Genomic DNA, 15,748 nt, shown 5'->3' with positions numbered 1-15,748 from the left:
AAATCTATTGTTTACTTTTAAAGATCTCTATATTTTCAAATCAAGTATATTTATTAATTTGGTCAGTTGAAGAAGCAAAAGCAAAATATTTAATGCCAAATTACCACTACATAAAGCAACATAAGAAAATGAGGAGTAGGTAGAAGCAAAAATGGATTAATTTTTGACCCAGTGTAAGAATCAAAAGTTATAGATAAAAATAGCGTTATTACTTTGCTCTTTTAAGTGTCCAGAAGATACACCAATATACAAACTTTCAAAATACAGAAGCTCGTCAATACAATGGGTAAAAAAAGGTTTTCCGTTAATCATCTATCATCCATAAACGAATGACAACCTGTGCCTGCTGGTGAAAAACAAGATCGTACCATTTAAAGTGCGACCTAGTACGGATGAAATCATACTCAGTGAATACCCACCCACCTTTCCAGAATAAGTATAGATTCTGCATTCGCAATGGCCGTTGATTACATGAGTAGAAGCAATCACCGACGATAACCAGTCGACTACCGTATGAAATGAGGTTTTTCGTTAACCAGCTCTCAACCCTATACGAATTCGAAACTAGATCGAACCATGGATCAACGAGGTCTAACGATTTCAACATGCGTTTTCTATCACGTAAAAACAATGATGTGAAATGAAAGTTCTCAATTATTACAACTCTTCTTTCTGCAAAATATTTTCGACAATAGTTTCAGATGGCCTTGGAAGTGTTGAGACAATGATGTAGTGATGATTTCAGTAGACTTGTATTAGGTTGTAGCTCCATAGCTCAGTAAATATTTATTGTACTGTGTCGTGGTATAACAGTACAGATCGATATACAATTTTGTACCCTATACATTGATGGTGTGATGGTGTGCCCCTTTTCAGCTTATTGCTTTATGATGTCGTCAAACAATTTTTGGCTAATTTTTCTCTACGAATTCAAATTGAAGCGTTGCCGAAAAATCAGCCACGCATTTGGTAATGATAGTGCTAATGAACGCACTGTTCCGACGTTGTTTTGCGAAATTTCGTTCCGGAGATTTTAGCCTCGAAGATGAGCCCCGAGGTGATTGACCTACAGTAATCCAGGACGGGGATTTGAGGATCATGGTGGAGACAGATCCGTCACAAACGGCGTGTGGGATAGAGTAAGAACTGAGCGTCAGCACCTATACAGTTTTTGATGGTTTAAAACTTATATGAAAGGTCAAGAAGCGCGAAAAGTGGGTGACCCACGATTTGAATGAATGACAGAAATTGTCACGTTTCGAGGTCTGTTCTTCTTTGCTTTCGCGCGACCAAAATGATCCTTTTTTTGGATCGGATCGTTACGTTACGAAGTGAATCCTCGATGATAACAGGAGACATTCAGGACAGTGGTTGGAAACCAATGAGCAACCCAGGCACTTCCCAAAGGCGAAAACCCACAAAAAAAAGACCATAGCTGCTATAAGGTAGTCAGTGACCGGTGTGATTCACTATAACTTACTGCGACCCGGGACATATATTGTGAGGAAATCAACGAAATGTACAAAAAATCACGTCACCAGCAGCCGGCACTCATCAACAGAAGAAATCCGATCCCGCTCCACGACAACGACCGTCCGCACGCTTTTACAAATCATCGTCCGATAATTAAGCGAATTGAGCGTCAAAGTTATGGCTCACCCTCCATACTCTCCATACATCTTGCCAACCGACTACTATATTTTCAAGCACTTCGATAACTTTCTCATCGGCAGAACCTTTGCCAATCAGGACCAGGCGAAATCGGCCTTCGTCGAGTTCATCGAAACTCTAGCTCTTAATTTCTATGCTGACTGAATTCATTTTGTGTTTACTTTGTGTTATGTTTGTGTTACGTTGGCAAAAGTGCACTGATTGAAATGGCGCGTATTTGGATCAAATTGAATAAGTTTTCACTGATATATTACAGTTTAAAGTAGACTCATAAAAACGGACAAATGTTTTGAAACAATCTAATAACAGAGCTAGTTGCAGCAAACTTTTTGAATGTATTTTTCAATTTTGTAATAATTCTTGACACTGTATGGAGGTACAACTGATATGTAATAAAACAGAATTCAAATAATTCTGGGAACATATTCACAATTTTTTTGATTAATATATGTAATAATCTAATAAGTTCACTGATTCGTTGTTTTCACTACGTTTAACATTCGTTAGGTTAGGTTGTTGTATAGATAATTATTTTTTTTCATTTATCAAATAATCTTTGCCTTCTTTGAATATCTTTATGAAAACTTCATTTTAGAATTTTCTGAAATTATTTTGATCATTTTTCCTCTACAATTACAATTTATCGATCTTTTCTGAACAATATTCTGCATCATCTTTACCTAATTGATTTGTCATGAATATACCAACTATAACATCATAATGTATGATCCAAATATCTTAATGAGTTTTATTCTAAAATTGTGTATCGTATACTACACCTGACTTCTGCATCTCGATCGTTCATAAATTTGGTCATGTTGAGAATTATCCTTCTCCTGGTGAACTCGTTGTTTTGGGGATGTAGAATGTTCTGCACACCAGCAATGACTATAGCACACACCAATAATCTTGCTGCCGCAATCCTAACAAGGGGATTTTTATGGTCCGGTCCTTTGGTACAGATCGCCCGGATAGAGTGGAAAGTGGGGATATGGGTGACCATGCAGTCGAGCGCTAGGTTGGCGTCGTGGCGGATGAACTTGTTTGAGTCCGCACACTTAAAGAGCAGCGAATCAACTAGCTCGTCGAATTCCTTGAAAAGGAAAGAGTTTTTACTCACATGCAGTGCTTCTGGGAATATGGCGGCAAATTGACCTCATAATAAAATTTGAAATTATTAGCAATAGTTACTCCTCTGAATATGTTAGGCGGTCCACTGGCTCAACGGCGGAACGAATCTTTGGTAGTCTACAACGCGTAAGGAAGCGGGAGAATAATTAGTCATCCTGACCCGGTATGAAAAATTCGAAATGATCTCGAAAGTCCTATTGAGTAATAAAAGTGCGAGGCTGTTGCACAGAAGACAGATTAGTTTAGATTAAGATCAGGGACTGAAGAACAACAAGTTGTTGATATATTTTTTGTACCAAGAAGTACAGAGAAAACACACAGGATCACAAGAAAGGTTAGTCTGAAAACTGGGGAGAGTAAATGATAGAGAGAGGAATAATTTTAGGTTAGAGTCGAAAATAAAGAAATTTGAAGTGGAGTTGAGGAATGGGTAATTGAACTGAAAAGACAACTCCAGCATACCCATATGATTAGCCAACCAGTTCCTCTTGGACAGAGAATACTTATTTCAATAAAAACAGTTTTAGCAGAAACAACAAAGCCATTAGCATAACTCTCCAAAGCAACTAGTCAGCAGCTCAGGTGAACTCAGAATTATCGCCATCTGTTAAAAATAAGTTATGATTTGTCAGCTGCTTTCTCAAAGACCATTCCTCATAACTCTTCTTTATATTTTGATTCAACTTCCTCATCAATTCTACCGATTACGATTCTTAAACAAAAGTTCTCTTTTTCAGTTTTAACTTGTTCTTCTTTTCATCTACATATTATCTTTAAAGTAACTCGATCTAATGCTTATACATATCTTAAGTCTCTCCGAAATTGTACTAAGTATACTTGTTCACTTTCCGTACTTCGATTTTCTACAACCTCGTCTTCTTATCGTTTTTCCAATGTCTTCTTCTGGTTTTTTATTCTGCGGCCTTCACTAGAACTGCTTTTTGTTTTGGTGATATCCTGGGAATATGGTTTAGCACCCTCTTAGTTAGCATCATCTTCCCTATATAATTCGGTCATTTGTTTTAGTCTTCTCGTTCACGTCCACTTCAAACTTCTTGACTTCCAATTACAATTCCTGCCCCTCTTCAGTGTTTCTTGCTATTTTTATCTTACTCACTGGATAACTTTGATTCTTTTCATCTGCTTGATATTCTTTTTATGTCCTGAAAGCGCCAAAATTCTTATCATTTCTCTCTATTTTGACGTCCATTTCGGTGACTTCAACAGTTTTCACTTTGGATACCTCTTCTACATGACATCTTCCATTCGGATAGTTATCTATAGCAATCTAGAAAAATTTCAAGTTATAGATTTCCATACATTTTAATTGATTAAACTTGGTGTAGTCGAGACATAATCCTTGATTATCCAAAATGTAATAATGAGTTGTAAAAGCTCATCATGCCTCCATGGATTAATTATTCGATGAAATCAGATCATGATATTTTACGCATTTCATCCCTTTTACATGATAGGAAGGATGTTCTATCCAGTTGTTACGTCGCATTCAACTGCTCCAATAGCGATTTGAATCGAATGCTTTTTCTGATACAACAATGCAATGAGTTATATTTGCAGACCTAAACTTGAGTAATTCAACTCTCGAAAAAATGCATCTCTCAATATTTCAATTTTTATCAACTACAAATATTTTCCTCATCTGGTAACTTTGATGCATAAAAGTTCAATGACAATTACTACGATCAAGATATGTCGTTTAGGCATACCCACGCAAATTAAACTCTTTAGAGGCATTCGCCGGAATACTTACTGGCCTTCTGGTATCTTTAACGTACTCGAAGAGATGACCGATGGCTTGACACGAAGTTCTGCTGACATGCGATCGAGGGCTCTTGATCAGTTCTATCAGCCTCTGGTTGATAATTGTCATATGAGGGTAAATCACGTCCGAATCCAGTATTCGACCAATTTCGACCACTTCCGCAAGTCCACGCAGTGCAGTGTTCCTTTAAAAAAAAACTATATAAACCACATGGATATTCATTGAATTATGCAGAATTTCAAATCGATGATAAAAATAACAAAAAGTAAAGGCGATATTATTATAATTAAAAAAGTGCGCCTACATCATCAACCAATGACCACTAACCATACTATGAGGTAAGTGATCGTTGGGTTTCTTAACATTTGCCATGAGCCAAAGATGAAGCCTTCTACATCTTATGTACATCATTACTAGCTAATCTGGTGCACTCCATACCTCCTTAGAATCAATGAATATTGTGTTGTCATTAGCTGAGTTAAATTTACTTTTTAATAATGTATTCCTGAAGAAATATGTCTGGCCAAACTAATACGACCAGTGTGTCAGATCATTTTCATGCTCAGCAGTAGATTTTGTGTAACAAAAACAGTAGAATGATACAAAAAACGGTTGAAAATATATTCAATAGATACATAATCATGCATGGTAATTTTCACTATGTACAATTATTATAGAAATCAAATTGAGTCGTCAGAAGATCCTGATTCTCGAACAGTAGAAAAGTAATCCAGCAGCCAAGCAGATTTTCTGTCATGGCAAAAATCTGCTGCAAAAATAGTAGACCTGGCAACACTAGACATGGCGCATCTCTCATACTTCGATTTCTTCTTCATCTGCAGTGGATTGATTCGCAATCTAATTCCATTACGGCTTTGTCGTGAAATATTCGATCGTCTCGTTCGCGGCATAGTAAATAACACTGTGATGGATATTGCTGACTTTACTTTTACTAGAACATAACAATTATCCATGTGCGCAGAGCGTGCCGGCATCAACAACCTTCTGCTTTTTAGTAGCCACTTGCATTCGTATCTTATCAAGGCAATAATGCTTGGTGGTTATGAACGCTCCTTGACTCAAAATTTGATAGGTACTTCTTAGTTTATCTGATAATCACGGCAGGCGTGAAAAAGCTATTAACCGCCCTATAGTACATCACACATTAGTTACAAGAAGCGTGTTGTCTTGCCGACATGATCTTAACTTGCACTTGCTACTGCGTAGGAGGTATTTTCACGTTTCCGGCAGATAAAGTGCTCAAGCGGCATTGTACACCGCGGTGTTAACTTTGCCATTTGTCAGCCTTTTCCCTTTTTTGTAAAAAAAAAAATATGAACCTCTGCATCCACTTAAGCCAGTTGTGGTTTCGGGGGCCTAATCTTCTGGAGCACCCTGCGTGTTCCGATTGACTCCACCGGTGAGTGGCGTTACCGGGTTGTGTGATAGACTAGCAACATCTAGTCCATCAAAAACATCAAAGCACTAAATTCAAGAACTGTGGATGAGATCTACTGGAAAAGTTACAATGAAAAAATGCGATGCTTACTCTAACTCAAGGTGAAGTGGATGAGTTTTTCGTATGTTAACTTTGCGACGCGTACGCCCAAAAAATTCACAAAAAGTACAGAAAATGTTGTGACATGAATTGTAGAACATTTTCTTTACTTTAATGCTGTATACAAATGATTTTAATGTAAAATTAGTAGAAAATGAGATATTATGAAATATTGTTAATCGTTACTTTCTCACAGGCACCGCTCTTTGAGCGCCCCAAGGGTTTTCCTGTAGTGCTTGTGTTTTATCCTTAAAAAAATTCTATAAGATGTCATTTGGCAGAGTTGAAGAGCATATAAAAATCTATAAAAATGCCAGTTTTCAAAACTTCCAGGTAAACCGTTTTTTCGAACAAAATGACTACTAATAGAAATAATCCAGATGGACAAACATCTTCAAATAATAATAGAAGATAGCACGAAAAGGAAAGTTTTGAACGTGACAATCACCTGAATGAACTACAACGAAATTTTGAAACGCCACAAATTGAGATAGCGGTTTTGAATTCAGTTGAGGAAAATTCTGGGTGAAGTACACGAAAAAATGGGAAATCAACTGCAGTGTACGCACCACGGAATGCCTGCTAACTTCAGTGCTTTGGTTGGCTAATTGAAAAAAATAACAATAATCGCTGAATATGTTGAGAAGGACCACAAGAACGCTCTTTGGACCTCCATAGTTTATATTATTTTCTGTGGGGACATTGGGTTATACCACACCAATTCATTCTAAGAAACTGTTCATAAGTCGAATCATAGTTTTTGTACAACTGTAATTAAAAGTAACATTTTCTATGGTTGTTAAGAGTATTAAAAGATAATGTGTACAGAGTAGCGTGTTAAAAATAATTTCAACACTAGTGTTAAAAGTATTTTTACCACGATTTTTTTCGACCAAATAGCAATAAACTAACACTAGTGTTGAAAATATTTTCAATAATAGTGTTAAAAGTATTTTTACCACGATTTTTTTTCGACCAAATAGCAATAAACAAATGTTACAAATGTATTATATACATTAATCACATTATTATTATTTATGAACATTAATATGAAAAGTACAATTAGAACAGCTGCTGATATTAATACCTTGCGATGTTGAAGAGCCTTGTAATATATTTGAACTATCTGAGTTGACAATTTTATGGGCATTAACATTTAATTCTTGAAGTGAAGAGGACGACGCTTTAACGCTGGGGCTAGCTGTTGGGATTATTCTTTCAGCAATAGCCTTTTTATAAGAAATAGGTTGATAGATGTAACCCTCAGCTACTGTGGTAGACTTCCATTCTCCGTGCTTCTTAATATCCATTATATATACTCCTGATTCTGCTAGCAAAGAAGCAGAAGACCTTCTGAAACAGCGACCTGTATATTCCTTTGGTTCCGGGAGGTTCCGAAACTCAGCAATGGTAGAGGGCATTTTCCCAATCGTGGTTATACCAACTTGGTTGGCACAGCATTTATAATTTGAGTATTTCAGAAAAAAAACGTTGATGATTGATAACAGAAGGGCGTAATGCAACGTATTTATTAAACTAGTCAATGTTTTTTTCCAACAATGCAAAAAGAACGACCTATTTTCGTTTTTGTATTCGGAATTTGAAAAATCAATGATTTATCCATAAATTTAATGACTTCTATTAATAAACGGCACAGCTCTTCACGTCGACAGGCTCCATATATTCCAAAAATAGTACCAATTCCTATCATGAAATATTTTTCATCTGGTGCCTCATTTATAAACCTCTGTACTTGTTCAAACGTATGAGTTTTTAATTTTTTGAGTCTTTAACTTTCATTTTTCTGCTTTAATAATGCTATTAACTTGAAATATTTGCTTGTATTAACACCATTTTTAACGAGCGCACTCGACTTTATCATTGAAAACTTGCTCCACGAAGTTGACGAGTTTCATATTTTTTATTTCTCTTCCAGAGAGGCTAAGAAAACGGTTTCGCTGAAATTTCCTTCGACGTTTTTAAGTCTACACCAAAACTCACCTGGAACAACACAGGATAAAAAGGAAAGCGGAGGTAGCACTGATGCTCGCCAGACGCACCTATGGAAAAACATGGGGGCTAAAACCAGCCATGGTATATTGGTTATACATGATGGTGATTAAACCCATGATAACATACGCATCTCTGGTCTGGTGGCCAAAGATGAAGCAAGCGACCGCTATCAACAAACTAGGCAAGGTGCAAAGACTTGCACGTTTGGAAATGACGGGAGCAATGAGAACTACACCAACAGTTGCATTGGAGACACTCCTGAATCTACCTCCTTTACACTTTGTGATAATGGGGGAGGGCAGGATGAGCCAATTCAGACTGGAAAACTCACCGAACTACAAGCAATCGGACCGAACAGAAATTTCGGAACATGTGGAGGAGCACATATTGAATATTTGCATCGACCACATGACACCGAAGTACACCTTCAACACAAGGCCAAAATCATAAGCCGTGAAGAGTGGAAGACCATTAGTCATCCCGAAAACATGTTTGGAAAAAACATTTGGTATACAGATGGATCGAAGACCAAACATGGAACGAGAGCTGGAATATACCGAGCGGATAAAAATTTAAACTACAGTTATCCGCTAGGACTATACACATCCGTCTTTCAGGCAGAAGTGTATGCTATCTTGCAGTGCGCAAGGCTTATTAAATTGAGACCTCAAAGAAATGAGCGGATCACTATTTTAAGAGACAGCAAGAGCGCACTAGGGGCTCTGACAAACCCGAAGGTGACATCAAAACAGGTCTGGGAATGCTATGAAGAACTGAATCAACTTGCAAACAGGAACAAACTAACTTTGTACTGGGTGCCAGGGCATTCAGGAATCACAGGTAATGATAAAGCTGATGAATGCGCTAGACACGGATCATCAACTTCATTATAGGTCCTGAACCAGCTCTGGGGGTACCAAAATCATTGGTACAAAATCATTGGTCCATGTCCTAATATGGTTTAGGACATGGACCAATAATAATCACACAGAGTACTGGACAAAAGTACTTGGCAATAAAACCTTCATTAGGAAACCGTCCGAAAAAAGAACTGAAGAACTACTTCAATATAATAGGGATCGGCTCAGAATAATTACAGGGTTACTAACCGGTCATTGTCCGCTTAGAGGACACCTGAATAAAATGGGGCTGTACAACGGCGACCTCAGCTGCAGATTATGCAACGAAGGGATAGAAACAGCTCTACACATCTTATGCGAATGTGAGACACTGAATCACAGAAGGCAGGCAATATATGGATATACATAATTACGTCCAGAAGAATATAACGAACATCCAACACGGAACCTGTACAAACTAGTACAGGGAACGAGACATGGAATGGGTGTCATGAGATTGGAGAGAATAAACGCAATAAGCTCAAGCGTTACCTGACACGGCCACTTCAGAGCAAATGCGATAACATGAAAATAGTTAACTGACAAGAGATGTCAAAATGTGTTTTTATAGAAATATTGAATGTATCTATTTTATTATGAAAACAGGACAGTTGCACAAAAAACTTTGTATGATATTTGTGTTGAAAGTAAGTTTTATTTTGTTCGTAACCTTACTTTTAACACTCATATCATAAATAGCTATTATTGTGAAAGTATTATAGTACCTGAGTCCATGAGAAAAAAAGTAGAGACATGCAAATTTGCAGAAGGTGGACGTTTTCAACAATTTGTTTGTTTTATTTTGTGTGCGTTCAGGATAAGTCTGTGTTAGCATTCCATTTTTTGTTCGATATCACATGAATTTTTTTTCGCGAAATGCAAATAAATGATTTTTATTTTTTCATGCGAAAATCATTCGTCAAAAAAAATGAAATCGAAAATCCAGATTTGCTCAGAAAAGAATGTGTGTTTCAAAAATATTTATCACTTTTAGAAAAATCAGTGGCGTATCAGTTTCCCTTTGAAATGATTTAGTGTAAATCTCACACAAACGCCACTGGCGAGAAAAGAAAAACTATGTTGTTCAAATGCTTTTTGTATCTAGGGTACAATCCAAAGTACATAATTGTTATTGATTGGTTATTGTTTGAGTTTTTAGAACTCATAACGTGTTTCTTAAATTCCGTGTACGCTAACGAAACAGTTTGGTTAACACGCTTTTACAACAGAACAGCTAATTGACCAACTCCAGCCTGGGTATAGGTTAGATATGTAGGTAACGGAAATACTCTTCTTCAAAGTGGTACATCCGTCATTGTCTACACGTTGCGTTCGAATGTCGAACACATTTGTAACATTCCGAACATGTTCGTAACGGAATAACTGACAAAGTCGGTAATTCAGTTCTTCAGGATGCTTTAGTCGTAGTTTCGACAATCTGATATCAGCGCATGATCAATGGATGGCCTCAAAAAGTAGTTAATCTGAGCCATTTAGTGACACTTCCAATGTTCTCTCAAAATACTATATATTTCGGGATCGTTGAATCGTAAGATAACAAACATATTTTTAATATAGTTACGAGTTGTAAAACTAGTAAAATCAAAACTGAAGCTTCAAAATAACTTTTTTTTATATTTCAACCCCTTATTTGGTTCACCTTATTCTAACATTATCAGGTCCACAACATCAAGCTAAAAACTGTATAAGGAAAAAATAACTTTTGACTTTTCTGCTTCAATAACAGGAATCGCACAGTATGTCTGAGTGATTCTAATTTTTTTTTTCGTTTTTATTTATGAACCTATCAGGTGAACATTGTTCTCTTTGATGAACAGCAAAGAAAAGTTTTGACTTTCTACTTCTCCATCTTCATACAAAAAATGTAGGATTTTTCCAAAGAAAGGAAGAGAGCATTTAATCAATTAATAAAATCACTTTTTCCTATTCAGTTTGTACTCCACACATTCGTTATGGAATTGAATCAGATACTCACGGGATTGAGCATTTAATCAATTAATAAAATCACTTTTTCCTATTCAGTTTGTACTCCACACATTCGTTATGGAATTGAATCAGATACTCACGGGATTGCTACATAATATAGTATAGTATGTATTTTCTGTTCCACATATTGTCTGGGTGGTGAGGCGGTAAAAGCAAAATTGCAAGTCCATGCTGGGTTAAAATTTCATCTATTTCGGTTTCAAATGTTGACTTATTGAGATTGACAATATTATATAAATCATTGAATAGAACTGGCCGATACTTGATGAAAATCCATATTAAAAAACTAATTAATAAATTTTATTGTATGATTTTCACTATAAAGGGTTTTGCAAAAACCGCAACACGTGTTTCGCTATACAATAGCTTCCTAAAGCATAAACTTGAGGAAGCGGTTTCTGTAAAACCCTTTATAGTGAATATCATACAATAAAGTGTTTTAATTAGAGTTTTTTATATAAATCAGGATTCAACATAAGAGGATCAAAGTAAATGCATTTAGACCTCAACCGGTCTATCATAAGCTGATATAATTTGGTGCTTTATCTCTTTAAAACATTATGGTACAGAGGATTTTGTCAATTGCAAGCACAAATTTCGGAGACAAGTAAGAAATCAATTTCTCTACCAACCATTTTTGAAGTTCATCTCATTATGATAATCTACTTTCGTCCTATTTGACTTGAAAATATGTTTAGCATTCGGAATAAAGCCTACTTCACTGCCACCAAGATAATTATCATTCTCTTTCCTTTTATACAGGGTGTTCCAAATCAAGTCGGCATCATTGCCAACTCCGTTATTATTGATAAAATAATAAAATATTCCATATATATCATAAAATGATATATTTTTTAAATGGAACACCCTATATTTTATCATGCATTTCAATTCGTAATAACATTCTCAACAACAAAGCTCATATCACCTTTCTTCTTAAATCAAATCATCTAAAAGAACGATTCGTTCAGGCTCAACTCCCTACACTGTAGGTTAATGAACTGACACCTAACAGAAAACAACTACTCCCCTGGCTAATACCACGAAGGGCGTTGGATTAAACGCCGATAGATGTCAGTGCACGATTTTTCACTGCATATGCTGTTGGCGATATATATGCTGATACAGTGCACTGAAGAGTGGCCAAACAGCCCGAAACCGGTCTGCAAGTGTGTTCCAATAATTAAAAAACTTTTGGAATCATTATTCTAACAAGTATCCACAATATGATTACTACGAATACAAGTTTCATCCATTTTTCATTCTAGTTGATAATGTTGAGAAGTTTGCAAAATATCATTTACCGACGTCGCACTAAAAGATATAAAAATAACTATAAATCGAAAAGGAATTATCTCTTGATTCAAAAAGATATCGATTTCGGACTAACGGCATTCTCTAGATAAAATGATGTAGAATACGGAAAAATTATGAGATACTTCAATTTCAGTTTTTCTAATATAGTATCATGAATATTTGCGGATATAAATTTTTCCTCAATTTACTGATGCATAACCTCAATTTTTTATATGATAGTATGTAGGAAGAGCCTACGTGTCAAATTTCAGCCCCTAATATTGCAAATGAACGTCTGCAGAATTTTTTCAACATTCAAAAAAGTCTAATTTCAGAAAATTCACAGCTCTGTTGTTTTTTAATAGTTTTTGTCGTTCAAATCGTCATATTTTTTCTCATTTCCTCCACTTTCGAGAAATAAATATAGAATATGAAAAAAATTCGCATCTCTACAAATTTTTATGATCTATGAGAAAAGTTTTGAAAAATGGAAGTTTGACCTTGAAGTTGAAGGTCAAGGGTTCAAATTTACGAGTCTTATGGTTTTCAAGTCATTTTCTACATCATTTCAACTAGAAAATGCCGTTGAACCGAGATGGATATTTTGTTTTGGATCAAGAGATATTCCTTATTGTTTCTTTATTTTAATCTTCCTTGGTGGAGAATTTTTAAACGTAAAAGTTATTGAAACTCTTGAGAAATAATCTTTTTCTCTAACATAATTGATCTGTTTTTTATCGACCTTTTTTGGGTATTTGTTACCTTCCACAATCTGAAAAATATATGTTTGTCCTTTTACACTTCTATAAAGTTCTCCATTATAATTTTTATATTTTTCAGATTGTGGAAGGTAACATACACCCAAAAATGATCGATAAAAAACTGATTTTTTCCTCCACAAAAATGACTTTCGTAAATGTACGCTGTCTGTTCAAAAAATAATGTGAATTTTCATTTTTCTCAACAAATATCTATTTGTTGCGTCGATGTTTTTTCTAATCCTTGAAACAGTTCTGATAAGCACTTTTTGGTATATCCTCGAGATCTATCACCCATTCGATTTTCATCTCATCAATCGTGAGAACAGGAAAAAGTCGTAGAGGGCCAAATGTGGTGAATACGGTGGTCGAGGCATAATTATGGTGTTGTTTTTGTCCAGAAAATTACGAACAAGCAATGAAGGAGTGAACAGGTGCATTATCGTGATGCAAAAGCCATGAATTTTTTTTTCAAAATACCGGACGCAAGCGGCACATAATTTTAAGATAATACTCCTTATTGACCATACGACGATGTGACAAGTATTCCTGATGCACTACCTCACGGCAATCTAAGAAAACAGTGAGCAAATCCTTGATATTTGACCAAACTTGGCGTGTGTTTTTTGGTCTTAGCTCTCCTGAGCTCTACCAATGGGACGATTATATTTTGGTTTTGAGGTCATAATTATATACCCATGATTCGTCACCAGAATAGGCAGATTGAGACTCTTGCGGAGATCAACGACAATACCTGGGGAGTAAGCAGATTGAGGCCCCGGCGTCAAATCAGAAAGTTCTTGCAGCGTGTCATTACCTGAGGAGTAGGCAAAGTGAGACCTCAGTGTAGTGACTGTTTTTGAAGCCGAAACGTCAAAATGACAATAACACAAAACGCGGAAACTGTGACTGGATAATTTATAAATTGGTTTTATTCGTATATAATATATAAATATATTTAGAATGATCTTACCAGTCCGGATCTCGGAGTTTGCTGATAGCTTGGGTCAAAGCCGAATCTGTAGATATCGTAGAAGCATCCGAAGATATTTCCTAGAAATCACTGAATTATCAAATTAATGAGAGAAGTAGAAACGTAAATGGACACCAGGTGTGTTTGGAGAATAATTATTTTATTTTTAAATCGATTAGTGTTTATTAAGAGAAATGTTTGTAAAAAGGTACACTACGTCTACTTTCGTATGAAAGATAGCAATAGGTATCTTCAGCGAATACTTTGAAGATTTTGATGGAGTGTTGACATTTTTTTAAGTACTTTTTTATCTCATCGTCCTGTAATGTAATATTGCCTTTGCTGAATTGCTGTTAACGTGCTTGAGATACTGCCTTTCAGTAATCCAGAAAATCCATTTTCCGTTTCCATTGATCTAAATACTTCCCATATCCTAGATAATCCAGAAAATATAATAAAATATGTGTATGTAAGACCCATTAAACGAATGGTCATAATTTTCTCTATGGTAATTTTTTTGGTGACTCTAATATAATTGTGCTCAAATTATTATAAAGCTAATTAAATAAGATACTGGAACGTCCACCATAGGTACTCATATAGAAATAGATTATTGAATAATTTTTAATTGTGCAAGTAAATCGACACTTCTCTCGTAGAGGTCGCGCCACATGCTGATCGTCAAAAATACAGATTATTTTTTTTTCATTCCACCAGTACAAATTTAACTTGGTACAGGAATGGTTCGATGAAATTCACAATGTAAATTCTTGCTCCTTTAGAAATTTCTTTTTTATGAAAAAAGGCGCAGAAACGTATCCGGCAATTTGTACATACAGTGCTAGTCAAAAGTCCCCTCCCCCCCTCGTATCTTTGGAACGGGTATACTTATAATAATGAAATTTGGAGGGTGGAAATAAACGGATGTAGGCTTCTTAACTGGTCATAACAGGTGACGCAATAGTCATAAATGACGTCACAAGGCCACTGTGACCAAAAATTTTAAAAGGGACCCTATGGCAAGTGACAGCTCGTTTGAAAGGTATTGAAAATACCTATTCAGTCATACCAATTTTGTTTGGGTTTCGGCTGATTTTGATTGATAAATTGAAGAAATACGAAAATTATTGTTTCGCATTTAATTAATAAAGATTTTAAAGTACGCCTCTGGTTCATTGTCAAAAAGGTTGACGTGTTTGAATTATCTACTTGTCAAAAGTGTTTATACCTTGAAAATTTACCTAAGCTATTGTTTAACGAGACGTTTAAGTGTTTACATAGGCAAAATGGTACGTACTGTAGCCGACAAAGTAGCAGCTATCTTAATAATTGGTGAATGTAGAAACAATTTCCATGCAGCGGAACGACTGTTTGATGAGAGGTACCCCGATCGCCCTATATCGAGGGTTTATTTGAGGGAGCTTCTTCGGAAGTTTGAAGCATCAGGTAGTGTTCAAGATGCCAAACGATCTGGTCGACCAACAATTAGTGATGACAAAAAAATTGACATACTTGGAGAAATGGTAGTGAACCCTACTTCTTCCACAGCCCAAGTTGCGTCTATCTGTGAAGTCAGTGAAAGGACAGTACATAGGGTGTTGGCTAAAAACAAATTTCATCCATACAAATTAAAAATGGTGCACCAACTTTCAGATGATG

General features: G+C 35.8%; 1 protein-coding gene across 2 annotated transcripts in view; it reads right to left on the bottom strand.

Moving 5' to 3' along the window:
• The window catches only part of LOC111502573 (uncharacterized), a 37,750-nt gene that overhangs the window by 275 nt on the left and 21,727 nt on the right, over positions 1 to 15,748 (bottom strand). For both annotated transcript variants that reach the window (XM_023156685.2, XM_023156686.2), the window contains exons 4-6: positions 14,090 to 14,169; positions 4,574 to 4,769; positions 2,451 to 2,764 (exon numbers count right to left, since the gene is read on the bottom strand). In XM_023156685.2, coding sequence (XP_023012453.2) covers positions 2,451 to 2,764; positions 4,574 to 4,769; positions 14,090 to 14,169 — 590 coding nt within the window. The remainder of the gene's footprint in view (positions 1 to 2,450; positions 2,765 to 4,573; positions 4,770 to 14,089; positions 14,170 to 15,748) is intronic.

Source organism: Leptinotarsa decemlineata, unplaced genomic scaffold (assembly GCF_025532065.1).
Source record: "Leptinotarsa decemlineata unplaced genomic scaffold, Ldec_3_MD MMD2_tig00000026_RagTag_RagTag, whole genome shotgun sequence".
Lineage (NCBI taxonomy): Eukaryota > Metazoa > Arthropoda > Insecta > Coleoptera > Chrysomelidae > Leptinotarsa > Leptinotarsa decemlineata.
Note: the sequence above shows the minus strand (reverse complement) of the source record. Positions and strands in the feature narration are given on the sequence as shown.